The sequence below is a fragment of the Salvelinus alpinus genome, chromosome 11 (genome assembly GCF_045679555.1).
Source record: "Salvelinus alpinus chromosome 11, SLU_Salpinus.1, whole genome shotgun sequence".
In the NCBI taxonomy this organism is placed as follows: Eukaryota; Metazoa; Chordata; class Actinopteri; order Salmoniformes; family Salmonidae; genus Salvelinus; species Salvelinus alpinus.
In genome coordinates, this window is record NC_092096.1 from 24360261 (window position 1) to 24374123 (window position 13863).

At 45.6% G+C, this 13863-nt stretch overlaps 1 protein-coding gene across 3 annotated transcripts in view; it reads right to left on the reverse strand.

The window, feature by feature from the left end:
• Positions 1-2962: 2962 nt before the first annotated feature.
• Positions 2963-13863, reverse strand: part of LOC139533784 (leucine-rich repeat and guanylate kinase domain-containing protein-like) — a 42927-nt gene continuing 32026 nt past the window's right edge. The window contains exons 16-21 of one of the 3 annotated variants that reach the window (XR_011666851.1): positions 13519-13685; positions 11925-12013; positions 10623-10742; positions 6862-7022; positions 3774-4392; positions 2963-3741 (exon numbers count right to left, since the gene is read on the reverse strand). Coding sequence is in view for 2 of the 3 variants with exons in the window: in XM_071332152.1 (XP_071188253.1) it covers positions 4187-4392; positions 6862-7022; positions 10623-10742; positions 11925-12013; positions 13519-13685 (743 nt within the window). In the remaining variant the exon portion in view is untranslated. Of the gene's footprint in view, positions 4393-6861; positions 7023-10622; positions 10743-11924; positions 12014-13518; positions 13686-13863 lie in introns of all 3 variants that reach the window. The other 2 variants (XM_071332152.1, XM_071332153.1) reach the window with 2 other exon arrangements.

Genomic DNA, 13863 nt, shown 5'->3' on the forward strand with positions numbered 1-13863 from the left:
CTTATACAGTAGATACCCAGCCCTGCCCTACAACAGAGCACACAGATAACTCTCCCTTATACAGTAGATACCCAGCCCTGCAACAGAACACACAGATAACTCTCCCTTATACAGTAGATACCCAGCCCTGCAACAGAGCACACAGATAACTCACCCTTATACAGTAGATACCCAGCCCTGCAACAGAGCACACAGATAACTCACCCTTATACAGTAGATACCCAGCCCTGCCCTACAACAGAGCACACAGATAACTCACCCTTATATAGTAGATACCCAGCCCTGCTCTACAACAGAGCACACAGATAACTCACCCTTATACAGTAGATACCCAGCCCTGTCCTACAACAGAGCACACAGATAACTCTCCCTTATACAGTAGATACCCAGCCCTGCAACAGAACACACAGATAACTCACCCTTATACAGTAGATACCCAGCCCTGCTCTACAACAGAGCACACAGATAACTCACCCTTATACAGTAGATACCCAGCCCTGTCCTACAACAGAGCACACAGATAACTCTCCCTTATACAGTAGATACCCAGCCCTGCAACAGAACACACAGATAACTCACCCTTATACAGTAGATACCCAGCCCTGCAACAGAACACACAGATAACTCACCCTTATATAGTAGATACCCAGCCCTGCTCTACAACAGAGCACACATATAACTCACCCTTATACAGTAGATACCCAGCCCTGTCCTACAACAGAGCACACAGATAACTCTCCCTGATACAGTAGATACCCAGCCCTGCAACAGAACACACAGATAACTCACCCTTATACAGTAGATACCCAGCCCTGCCCTACAACAGAGCACACAGATAACTCTCCCTTATACAGTAGATACCCAGCCCTACAACAGAACACACAGAAAACTCACCCTTATACAGTAGATACCCAGCCCTTTCCTACAACAGAGCACACAGATAACTCTCCCTTATACAGTAGATACCCAGCCCTGCCCTACAACAGAACACACAGATAACTCTCCCTTATACAGTAGATACCCAGCCCTGCAACAGAGCACACAGATAACTCACCCTTATACAGTAGATACCCAGCCCTGCCCTACAACAGAGCACACAGATAACTCACCCTTATACAGTAGATACCCAGCCCTGCAACAGAGCACACAGATAACTCACCCTCATACAGTAGATACCCAGCCCTGTCCTACAACAGAGCACACAGATAACTCACCCTTATACAGTGGATACCCAGCCCTGCAACAGAGCACACAGATAACTCTCCCTTATACAGTAGATACCCAGCCCTGCCCTACAACAGAACACACAGATAACTCTCCCTTATACAGTAGATACCCAGCCCTGCCCTACAACAGAGCACACAGATAACTCACCCTTATACAGTAGATACCCAGCCCTGCCCTACAACAGAGCACACAGATAACTCACCCTTATACAGTAGATACCCAGCCCTGCCCTACAACAGAGCACACAGATAACTCACCCTTATACAGTAGATACCCAGCCCTGCAACAGAGCACACAGATAACTCACCCTTATATAGTAGATACCCAGTCCTGCAACAGAGCACACAGATAACTCACCCTTATATAGTAGATACCCAGCCCTACAACAGAGCACACAGATAACTCACCCTTATACAGTAGATACCCAGCCCTGTCCTACAACAGAGCACACAGATAACTCACCCTTATACAGTAGATACCCAGTCCTGCTCTACAACAGAACACACAGATAACTCACCCTTATACAGTAGATACCCAGCCCTGGCCTACAACAGAGCACACAGATAACTCACCCTTATACAGTAGATACCCAGCCCTACAACAGAACACACAGATAACTCTCCCTTATACAGTAGATACCCTGCCCTACAACAGAACACACAGATAACTCACCCTTATACAGTAGATACCCTGCCCTACAACAGAACACACAGATAACTCACCCTTATACAGTAGATACCCAGCCCTGCCCTACAACAGAGCACACAGATAACTCACCCTTATACAGTAGATACCCAGCCCTGGCCTACAACAGAGCACACAGATAACTCACCCTTATACAGTAGATACCCAGCCCTACAACAGAACACACAGATAACTCTCCCTTATACAGTAGATACCCAGCCCTGCAACAGAACACACAGATAACTCTCCCTTATACAGTAGATACCCAGCCCTGCCCTACAACAGAGCACACAGATAACTCTCCCTTATACAGTAGATACCCAGCCCTGCAACAGAACACACAGATAACTCTCCCTTATACAGTAGATACCCAGCCCTGCCCTACAACAGAGCACACAGATAACTCACCCTAATACAGTAGATACCCAGCCCTGCCCTACAACAGAGCACACAGATAACTCACCCTTATACAGTAGATACCCTGCCCTACAACAGAGCACACAGATAACTCTCCCTTTGGCAGCGATTGAAGAACAGCTCAATTATCTCTCTTATTATACTGTACTCATCTTTATTAATGAGTGACAGGATATCTTTCTGCATTGCAGTACAGGTTATAGCAACAACAATAGATTATGTAGTCAATATTTTATTTATTTAACCTTTATTTAACTAGGCAAGACAGTTAAGAACAAATTCGTACTTACAATGACGGCCTACTCCGGACAAACCCTAACGACGCTGGGCCAATTGTGCGCCGCCCTATGGGACTCCCAATCACTTCCGGTTGTGATACAGCCTGGAATCGAACCATGGTCTGTAGTGACGCCTCTAGCACTTAGATGCAGTGATCGCTGTGCCACTCGGGAGCCCAATAGCAAGACTGAGAAGTCAAGAGTTTGGCACATGCCATGGACTAAATGTATTATAATGTATGTTTCGGTTTGAGTTGAAGCAGGGAATCATTATATTTGGTGTAATGTCCTTACATTCTTATTATTCTATCCTGTGATTATATTATTAGTGAATGAATGACTCCATCTGGACCAGCTAACACACAGGTACGTCTTTATTCAGAAAAGTCAGGTGAATGTGTCCATCATTGTTCAATCTCTGTGTGAACTTTCAACTCTTAAGAGCATCTACTTGTCCCTCTCTCTCTACTGTACCTCTACACTCCTCCTCTTCCTCTCTCATGTACCTCTTCACTCCTCCTCTTCCTCTCTCCTGTACCTCTTCATATCCTCCTCTACCTCTCTCACGTACCTCTTCACTCCTCCTCTACCTCTCTCATGTACCTCTTCACTCCTCCTCTCCCTCTCTCATGTACCTCTTCATATCCTCCTCTACCTCTCTCATGTACCTCTTCACTCCTCCTCTTCCTCTCTCATGTACCTCTTCACTCCTCCTCTCCCTCTCTTCTGTACCTCTTCACTCCTCCTCTCCCATGTACCTCTTCACTCCTCCTCTTCCTCCTCTCTCATGTACCTCTTCCTCCTCTCTCATGTACCTCTTCACTCCTCCTCTTCCTCTTTTCTGTACCTCTTCACTCCTCATCTTCCTCTCTCATGTACCTCTTCACTCCTCCTCTACCTCTCTTCTGTACCTCTACACTCCTCCTCTCCCTCTCTCATGTACCCCTTCACTCCTCCTCTTCCTCTCTCATGTACCTCTTCACTCCTCCTCTACCTCTCTCATGTACCTCTACACTCCTCCTCTATCTCTCTCATGTACCTCTTCACTCCTCCTCTACCTCTCTCATGTACCTCTTCACTCCTCCTCTACCTCTCTCATGTACCTCTTCACTCCTCCTCTACCTCTCTCATGTACCTCTTCACTCCTCCTCTTTCTCTCTTCTGTACCTCTTCACTCCTCCTCTTCCTCTCTCATGTACCTCTTCACTCCTCCTCTACCTCTCTTCTGTACCTCTTCACTCCTCCTCTCCCTCTCTCCTGTACCTCTTCACTCCTCCTCTACCTCTCTTCTGTACCTTTTCACTCCTCCTCTTCCTCTCTCATGTACCTCTTCACTCCTCCTCTTCCTCTCTCATGTACCTCTTCACTCCTCCTCTTTCTCTCTTCTGTACCTCTTCACTCCTCCTCTTCCTCTCTCATGTACCTCTTCACTCCTCCTCTCCCTCTCTCCTGTACCTCTTCACTCCTCCTCTACCTCTCTTCTGTACCTCTACACTCCTCCTCTCCCTCATTCCTGTTTCTCCTCTCCCTCTCTCCTGTACCTCTTCACACATCCTCCTCTCCCTGCCTCCTGTACCTCTTCACTCCTCATCTCCCTCTCCCTCTCTCTCTTGTCTCAGGGTTTGGGGCTTAGGGCTGGGTCCGGGGGTCTTGCGTCCGGACAGGATAGGTGGCAGGATGGGTTTGGCGTTGGAGCCTGGGCGTGCCATGGTGGCGGTGGCGCCCGGAGAGAGAAGCTCGGAGCCGGGGCGAGGGGCGTCAGGAGTGTGGCCAGATTCTACTTGATCTGGGGGAGAAACAAGTACACAACCAATGAGTTACTAATACTTGGAAAGATGTGTGCTTTTATATATAAAGAGGATCCATAACCGGTACATCTAGGGAGGAGACATAGAGTTAAAGTCGGAAGTTTACATACACCTTAGCCAAATACATTTAAACTCAGTTTTTCACAATTCCTGACATTTAATCCTAGTACAAATTCCCTGTCTTAGGTCAGTTAGAATCAGCACTTCATTTTAAGAATGTGAAATGTCAGAATAATAGTAGAGAGAATGATTTATTTCAGCTTTTATTTATTTCAAAACATTCCCAGTGGGTCAGAAGTTTACATACACTCAATTAGTATTTGGTAGCATTGCCTTTAAATTGTTTAACTTGGGTCAAACGTTTCGGGTAGCCTTCCACAAGCTTCCCACAATAAGTTGGGTGAATTTTGGCCCATTCCTCCGGACAGAGCTGGTGTAACTGAGTCAGGTTTGTAGGCCTCCTTGCTCGCACACACTTTTTCAGTTCTGCCCACATATTTTCTATAGGATTGAGGTCATGGCTTTGTGATGGCCACTCCAATACCATGACTTTGTTATCCTTAAGCCATTTTGCCACAACTTTGGAAGTATGCTTGGGGTCATTGTCCATTTGGAAGACCCATTTGCGACCAAGCTTTAACTTCCTGACTGATGTCTTGAGATGCTGCTTCAATATATCCACATAATATACCTTCCTCGTGACGCCATCTATTTTGTGAAATGCACCAGTCCCTCCTGCAGCAAAGCACCCCCACAACATGATGCTGCCACCCCCGAGCTTCATGGTTGGGATGGTGCTCTTCGGCTTCCAAGCCCCCCCCTTTTTCCTCCAAACGTAACGATGGTCATTATGGCCAAACAGTTCTGTTTTTGTTTCATCAGACCAGAGGACATTTCTCCAAAAAGTACGATATTTGTCCCCGTGTGCAGTTGCAAACCATAGTCTGGCCTTTTTATGGCGGTTTTGGAGCAGTGGCTTCTTCCTTGCTGAGCGGCCTTTCAGGTTATGTCGATATAGGACTTGTTTTACTGTGGATATAGATACTTTTGTACCTGTTTCCTCCAGCATCTTCACAAGGTCCTTTGCTGTTGTTCTGGGATTGAATTGCACTTTTCACATCTCTAGGAGACAGAACGCGTCTCCTTCCTGAGTGGTATGACGGCTGCGGGATCCCATGGTGTTTACACTTGCGTACTATTGTTTGTACAAATGAACGTGGTACCTTCAGGCGTTTGGAAATTGCTCCCAAGGATGAACCAGACTTCTGGAGGCCAACACCTTTTTTCTGAGGTCTTGGCTGATTTCTTTTGATTTTCCCATGATGTCAAGCAAAGAGGCTCTGAGTTTGAAGGTAGGCCTTGAAATACATCCACAGGTACACCTCCAATTGACTCAAATGATGTCAATTAGCCAAACAGAAGCTTCTAAAGCCATGACATAATTTTCTGGAATTGTCCAAGCTTTTTAAAGGCACAGTCAACTTCTATGTAAACTTCTGACCCACTGGAATTATGATACAGTAAATTATAAGTGAAATAATCTGTCTGTAAACAATTGTTGGAAAAATTACTTGTGTCATGCACAAAGTAGATGTCCTACCCGACTTGCCAAAACAATAGTTTGTTAACAAGAAATCTGTGGAGTGGTTGAAAAACAAGTTTTAATGACTCCAACCTAAGTGTTTGTAAACTTCCAACTTCAACTGTAGATTATCACACATCTAGAACAAGAGAATCACACTACAAAGTATTGAGGGAACAGAGAGAAAGAGATTGATGACGAGCCAACACAGTTCTATGAGGTAGAGGGAGGTATCAGAACCAGTCCCAATAAGTGTCATGACAAAATGTCCACCTGCTAAAGAGAGAGACATGAAGAAAGGCAGAGACAGATACAGAGAGGGAGCCAGTCATTGGTGAAAAGGAGAGCAGATTGAGCTAGGGTTAGTCACCTTTCAGCATGTCCAGGTTGTGTCCCAGAGAGGAGATTGAGCTAGGGTAAGTCACCTTTCAGCATGTCCAGGTTGTGTCCCAGAGAGGAGATTGAGCTAGGGTAAGTCACCTTTCAGCATGTCCAGGTTGTGTCCCAGAGAGGAGATTGAGCTAGGGTAAGTCACCTTTCAGCATGTCCAGGTTGTGTCCCAGAGAGGAGATTGAGCTAGGGTAAGTCACCTTTCAGCATGTCCAGGTTGTGTCCCAGAGAGGAGATTGAGCTAGGGTAAGTCACCTTTCAGCATGTCCAGGTTGTGTCCCAGAGAGGAGATTGAGCTAGGGTAAGTCACCTTTCAGCATGTCCAGGTTGTGTCCCAGAGAGGAGATTGAGCTAGGGTAAGTCACCTTTCAGCATGTCCAGGTTGTGTCCCAGAGAGGAGATTGAGCTAGGGTAAGTCACCTTTCAGCATGTCCAGGTTGTGTCCCAGAGAGGAGATTGAGCTAGGGTAAGTCACCTTTCAGCATGTCCAGGTTGTGTCCCAGAGAGGAGACATCCAGGGGCTCCACGGTGGTGTCGAAGCCCAGGTCTGAACACCCGGCTGGCCCTGCTGTCTCTGAGAAGGCCCCTGCTGAGCTGGGAAACGACAGGCCAGAACTAGCACGGGAGTCATCAGAGCTGATACCAGGGGGGAGAGACAGAGAGAGGGTAAGGGAAAGAGAAAATCATGGGAAGAGAGAGAGACAGAGAGAGAGACAGAGAGAGGGAAAGGGAGAGAGAGAGAGAGACAGACAGAAATAGACAGGGAAAGACAGAGAGAGAGACAGGGGAAGAAACAGAGAGAGAGACAGGGGAAGACACAGAGAGAGACAGAGGAAGAAGAGGAAGAAGAGAGAGAGAATTCGAAAACAAATCCAATTTTGATAAACTCCCATATCTACTGGGTGAAATTCCACAGTGTGCCATCACAGCAGCAAGATTTGTGACCTGTTGCCACAAGAAAAGGGCAACCAGTGAAGAACAAACACCACTGTAAATACAACCCATATTTATGTTTATTTATTTTAACTTGTGTGCTTTAACCATTTGTACATTGTTACAACACTGCATATATATAATATGACATTTGTAATGTCTTTATTGTTTTGAAACGTCTGTATGTGTAATGTTTACTGTTCATTTTTATTGTTTATTTGACTTTTGTATATTATCTACCTCACTTGCTTTGGCAATGTTAACACATGTTTCCCATGCCAATAAAGCCCCTTGAATTGAATTGAATTGACAGGGGAAGACAAAGAGAGAGACAGGGGAAGAAAGAGAGAGAGAGAGAGAGAGGGGGGGGGGGGGGGAAGACAGAGAGAGACAAACAGACAAACGAAGAGAATGCAAGAGAGGGCAAGATGGATGAGAAAGATAAAGGGTGTGGTTTAGAGGAAACCAGGAGGATTACAAGGAACACAATAAAGGAGAGAGAGAAAGAGAGACAGTAAAACATGTCCCATACAGGTGGTATCAGACAGTCAGACTTCAAGATCTTTTATAGCCATGAAAACGGGGCTAAATTTGTACCAATTAATGGAGGTCATGTCATTAGGTACAGTGCATTCGGGAAAATATTAAGACCCCTTGAATTCTTACACATTTTGTTACATTATAGCCTTATTCTAAAATTGATTACATCTTTTTTCCCCCTCATCATTCTACACACAATACCCCATAATGACAAAGCAAAAACAGTTTTTTGGACATTTATGCTAATTTATTTAAAAGAATTAATATCACATTTACATAAGTATTCAGACCCTTTACTCAGTACTTTGTTGAAGCACCTTTGGCAGCGATTACAGCCTTGAGTCTTCTTGGTTATGATGCTACAAGCTTGGCACACCTGTATTTGGGGAGTTTCTCCCATTCTTCTCTGCAGATCCTCTCAAGCTCTGTCAGGTTGGATGAGGAGCGTTGCTGCACAGCTATTTTCAGGTCTCTTCAGAGATGTTCGATCAGGTTCAAGTCCGGGGTTTGGCTGGGCCACTCAAGGACATTCAGAGACTTGTCCCGAAGCCACTCCTGCGTTGTCTTGACTGTGTGCTTAGGGTCGTTGTCCTGTTTGAAGGTGAACGTTCGCCCCAGTCTGAGGTCCTGAGCGCTCTGGAGCAGGTTTTCATCAAGGATCTCTCTGTACTTTGCCCCGTTCATCTTTGCCTCGATCCGGCCAGCTCTAGGAAGAGTCTTGGTGGTTCCAAACGTCTTCCATTTAAGAATGATGGAGGCCACTGTGTTCTTGGGGACCTTCAATGCTGCAGACATTTTCTGGTACTCTTCTCCAGATCTGTGCCTCGTCTCTGAGTTCTTCCTTCGACCTCATGGCTTGGTTTTTGCTCTGACATGCACTGTCAACTGTGGGACCTTACTGTATATAGACAGATGTGTGCCTTTCCAATCAAGTTGTAGAAACATCAAGGATGATCAATAGAAACAGGATGATTCTGAGCTCAATTTCCAGTCTCATAGCGAAGGGTCTGAATACTTATGTAAATAAGGTATGTTAAATTTTTTTGGGATAAATTAGCTACAATTTCAAGCAATCTGTTTTTTATGGGGTATTGTGTGTAGATTGATACAAAAAAAAAGTAATCTATTTTAGAATAAGGCTGTAACGTACATTTTTTGGGAAAAAGTCAAGGGGTCTGAATACTTTCTGAATGCACTGTATGTCATTAGGTATGTCATTCCATGGACTTTGGCTTGGGATAGGTTCAGACATCATTCTTTTGAACATCTTGGTTTTTTAATGGATTGGTTGCTATGAATAACTGACTACCCAAGGACATTCTAAAACACCTCCCACGCCTATATTTAAATCCAAAGCCAACGAGGAGCATTTATTCAATCAATAATGAAAGAAGTTATTCAGTAAAATAGAGTTGCTGGAATGGCACAGCTATTTAAACTAAATCACAAGCACAACAACACTACTTTACAGGTCACAAGAAAAGAGTTACGAAAATCACTTAGTGGCAGTAATTTGCTGATGTGAGGGACTTCCTCCTGTAAACCTAAACTCCCTGTTGGTTCGACATTAATTAATGACCTTCAGCTCTCAGACATGCTGTATACATAGAAATGCTTATTTCACCGGTGTAAGTCGTAAGCTGTGTTAATGGTTATTCCAGTGTACACGGGGAGGAGGCATTAGCAAGGACAGATATCCATCAATGTTTAGGTGTACAGAGACTTGCCCCCAGATGGTGTGGAGTTGTTACCCGAGAACTCAGTAAAGAAGAAGCTCTTGAACACATAAGGTCAGCCAGTGAATACTAACACATAAGGTCAGCCAGTGAATACTAACACATAAGGTCAGCCAGTGAATACTAACACATAAGGTCAGCCAGTGAATACTAACACATAAGGTCAGCCAGTGAATACTAACACATAAGGTCAGCCAGTGAATATTAGCACATAAGGTCAGCCAGTGAATACTAACACATACGGTCAGCCAGTGAATATTAGCACATAAGGTCAGCCAGTGAATACTAACACATAAGGTTAGCCAGTGAATACTAACACATAAGGTCAGCCAGTGAATACTAACACATAAGGTCAGCCAGTGAATACTAACACATAAGGTCAGCCAGTGAACACTAACACATAAGGTCAGCCAGTGAATACTAACACATAAGGTCAGCCAGTGAATATTAGCACATAAGGTCAGCCAGTGAATACTAAGACATAAGGTCAGCCAGTGAATATTAGCACATAAGGTCAGCCAGTGAATACTAACACATAAGGTCAGCCAGTGAATACTAGTACATAAGGTCAGCCAGTGAATATTAGCACATAAGGTCAGCCAGTGAATACTAACACATAAGGTCAGCCAGTGAACACTAACACATAAGGTCAGCCAGTGAATACTAACACATAAGGTCAGCCAGTGAATACTACTACATAAGGTCAGCCAGTGAATACTACTACATAAGGTCAGCCAGTGAATACTACTACATAAGGTCAGCCAGTGAATACTACTACATAAGGTCAGCCAGTGAATACTAACACAAGTGTGTGCACTGCTCTTGATCAATCATAATAAGATAGATATGAACTGTGCAGGTTGGTACGTTTCAGTCTATTAGAAAAGAATAAAGATCAGCATTACAGTGGATGCTAGACGGTCCCCTAGGGAACTATACTATATAAATACAACAGCAGAGGATATAGTTGAGACTATACAAGTTGAGACTATAATAGTGTGTGTGTGTGTGTGTGTTGGGTACAGACCTGTTATTCTCTGAGTGGTTGTGTTGTCCGTCATGGCTGGCTCTAGGCATCATGGGGGATGAGAGGGCGGGGTCCCGCTGCATCTGAGAGGGCAATAATGATGGAGCTGTGTGTACACTCCTGGGAGACACACACACACACACACACACATAAATCTTACACATAACATGTCATAACATGATAACGGCAACATGATAGTATCACTAGCTTGGTAAGAGATTGTAGCTGCAACACAGTGGTGATATGCAGAGGTTCTTTATAACAACATCTGATATGAAATCTATCACTTTAAACAGACTCAGTGATGAGGTTGCCAGGAGCAGCAGGATATTGCAGCGGAGCGCGATGCAAGACGTAGCACACAAACATCTGTGCACAGATGCGCTTCACGCAACATGATCGCTATGGGGCCTTGTGATTCATACTCTTAGTTGTTGCAGAAGTCGGCCTGATATTGCTGTTTACACCGTGCATCGCTGACTACCTTCAATCTCAAGAGATGTTTGTATGCGTTTCTCACACATAAAATATAAACACACACAGTTGGTATTGTTCTGAAGGTGACCATCCTACCCAACATGCATCTGAAAACACAGTCTCAGTAAAACATGAGACATGATGCAGAACTAGACAGAGGATATCTCCTGTCAGCTCGAGTGTGAATGGCAGCAGGGGTGAACTGTACTCCTAACACACACTGGACTCCTAACACACACACACTGGACTCCTAACACACACACACTGGACTCCTAACACACACACACACACTGGACTCCTAACACACACACACACTGGACTCCTAACACCCCCCCCACACACACACACACCCACACACACACCCCACCCTTGTGGGTGGTTAGAGCTGATTACCAAGCCATATGACTTCCGGGCCATTGGAGAGCAGGTCTACCAGAGAGAGAATAGCTCTGGGTCGGAACATGAGAGGAGATGGCTGATTGGCTAAATCTACAGCACTGGTATTTGGTGAACAGAGCTGTACAATGACTTCCTGGATCAGTCTTTGAAGAACCTAGGGTCCTAACTGAGAAGCCACACACATGCATGCAAGCATGCACGCACGCAAACATACACAAACACACTTTTCACCATGACCTCTCTAGCTCCCTCTGCTGTTGGCATGCAATACAACACCATTCTACCACATGACCTTGTAACCTGCCACTTCAACATCAGGGTCAAATATGGCCAATCAGGACAACAGGAGAGGCTGTTGATGCCTAGAATAGCTGTTGATTTGAAGTGTACACTCCAATCAAGTCTGAGTGGTAGGGTATAGTGTACCTCTTGAAGAGCTGAGTGTAGGCTCTGGGACTCTTCCCCATCAGAGCCTCTCTGACCAGCTGCTGCCGTCTGTGGATGGAGGCCAGCTCCTACGGCCCAGAGAGAGAGAGATACAGTATTTAAACATGATGCTGTGTCTGTGGATGGAGGCCAGCTCCTACAGCCCAGAGAGAGAGATACAGTATTTAAACATGACGCTGTGTCTGTGGATGGAGGCCAGCTCCTACGGCCCAGAAAGAGAGATACAGTATTTAAACATGACGCTGTGTCTGTGGATGGAGGCCAGCTCCTACAGCCCAGAGAGAGAGATACAGTATTTAAACATGATGCTGTGTCTGTGGATGGAGGCCAGCTCCTACGGCCCAGAGAGAGAGATACAGTATTTAAACATGATGCTGTGTCTGTGGATGGAGGCCAGCTCCTACGGCCCAGAGAGAGAGATACAGTATTTAAACATGACGCTGTGTCTGTGGATGGAGGCCAGCTCCTACGGCCCAGAGAGATACAGTATTTAAACATGACGCTGTGTCTGTGGATGGAGGCCAGCTCCTACGGCCCAGAGAGAGAGAGATACAGTATTTAAACATGATGCTGTGTCTGTGGATGGAAGCCAGCTCCTACGGCCCAGAGAGAGAGATACAGTATTTAAACATGACGCTGTGTCTGTGGATGGAGGCCAGCTCCTACGGCCCAGAGAGATACAGTATTTAAACATGACGCTGTGTCTGTGGATGGAGGCCAGCTCCTACGGCCCAGAGAGATACAGTATTTAAACATGACGCTGTGTCTGTGGATGGAGGCCAGCTCCTACGGCCCAGAGAGAGAGATACAGTATTTAAACATGATGCTGTGTCTGTGGATGGAGGCCAGCTCCTACGGCCCAGAGAGATACAGTATTTAAACATGATGCTGTGTCTCTGGATGGAGGCCAGCTCCTACGGCCCAGAGAGAGAGATACAGTATTTAAACATGACACTGGCGTGGATGAATAAGGTTATCTAGTTCAGCAATGTCTACCCTGATATCAATCAGTCAGATGATTGAGCTAGACCCCTCAAACTCAACTCTGGACCTCGACGCCAATTCCACTGCAGTTTGACATTGTTCCCCTCTAATCAGGGACTGATTTAGACCTGGGACACCAGGTGTGTGCAATTAATGATCAGGAAGAACAGAAAACCAGCAGGCTCCGGACCTCGTGGGGTCAGAGTTGAGTACCCTGATCTAGATCATTGTGATCAATAGCACAAGGCAGACAGCCTTGGCACAGGGGGTTCACCTAGGGTTGCCAAACTACCTGCAATATACCCTGCCTTACTGACCCTAGGTGTAGGACTCCTGTCCTCCAGGTCTACAGTGCAGCTGTTATCTCTTTCATCCTGGCACTACGTAGATTAATCAATGTTTGGCCAGAGTGCACACACACCTGGTTCCTCGGGACTGGATCAGTCAGATCCAACTAATCAACTGCTCACCAAGACCTTGATTGGTTGAATTAGACAAATTAGTGGTGGGCTGAAACAAAAGCCTGAATAGCATAGTTGACCAGGTGCAGGGTTGGTGACTACTGACGTGTGTGTGTGTTGTGACTCACTGCTGAGGTCTTCTGTGGGGTGAGCTGGGCCTGAACCTTGTTGTAGTACTTCCTACAGTTGTGGTCCGAGGGGTCCATGTCTGGAGCGGAGCGGGACATAAAGACTGTCTCTGGCCTGGTGGAGGGGGCTGGGAGCGCCTCGTCCACTAAGGAGTACCTCTTCAACTCTGTCACAGATGCTGACACGTTAATGACACACTTGGTCGCACATACAGTGGGGAGAACAAGTATTTGTGACACTGCCGATTTTGCAGGTTTTCCGACTTACAAAGCATGTAGAGGTCTGTAATTTTTTATCATAGGTACACTTCAACTGTGAGAGACGGAATCTAAAACAAAAATCCA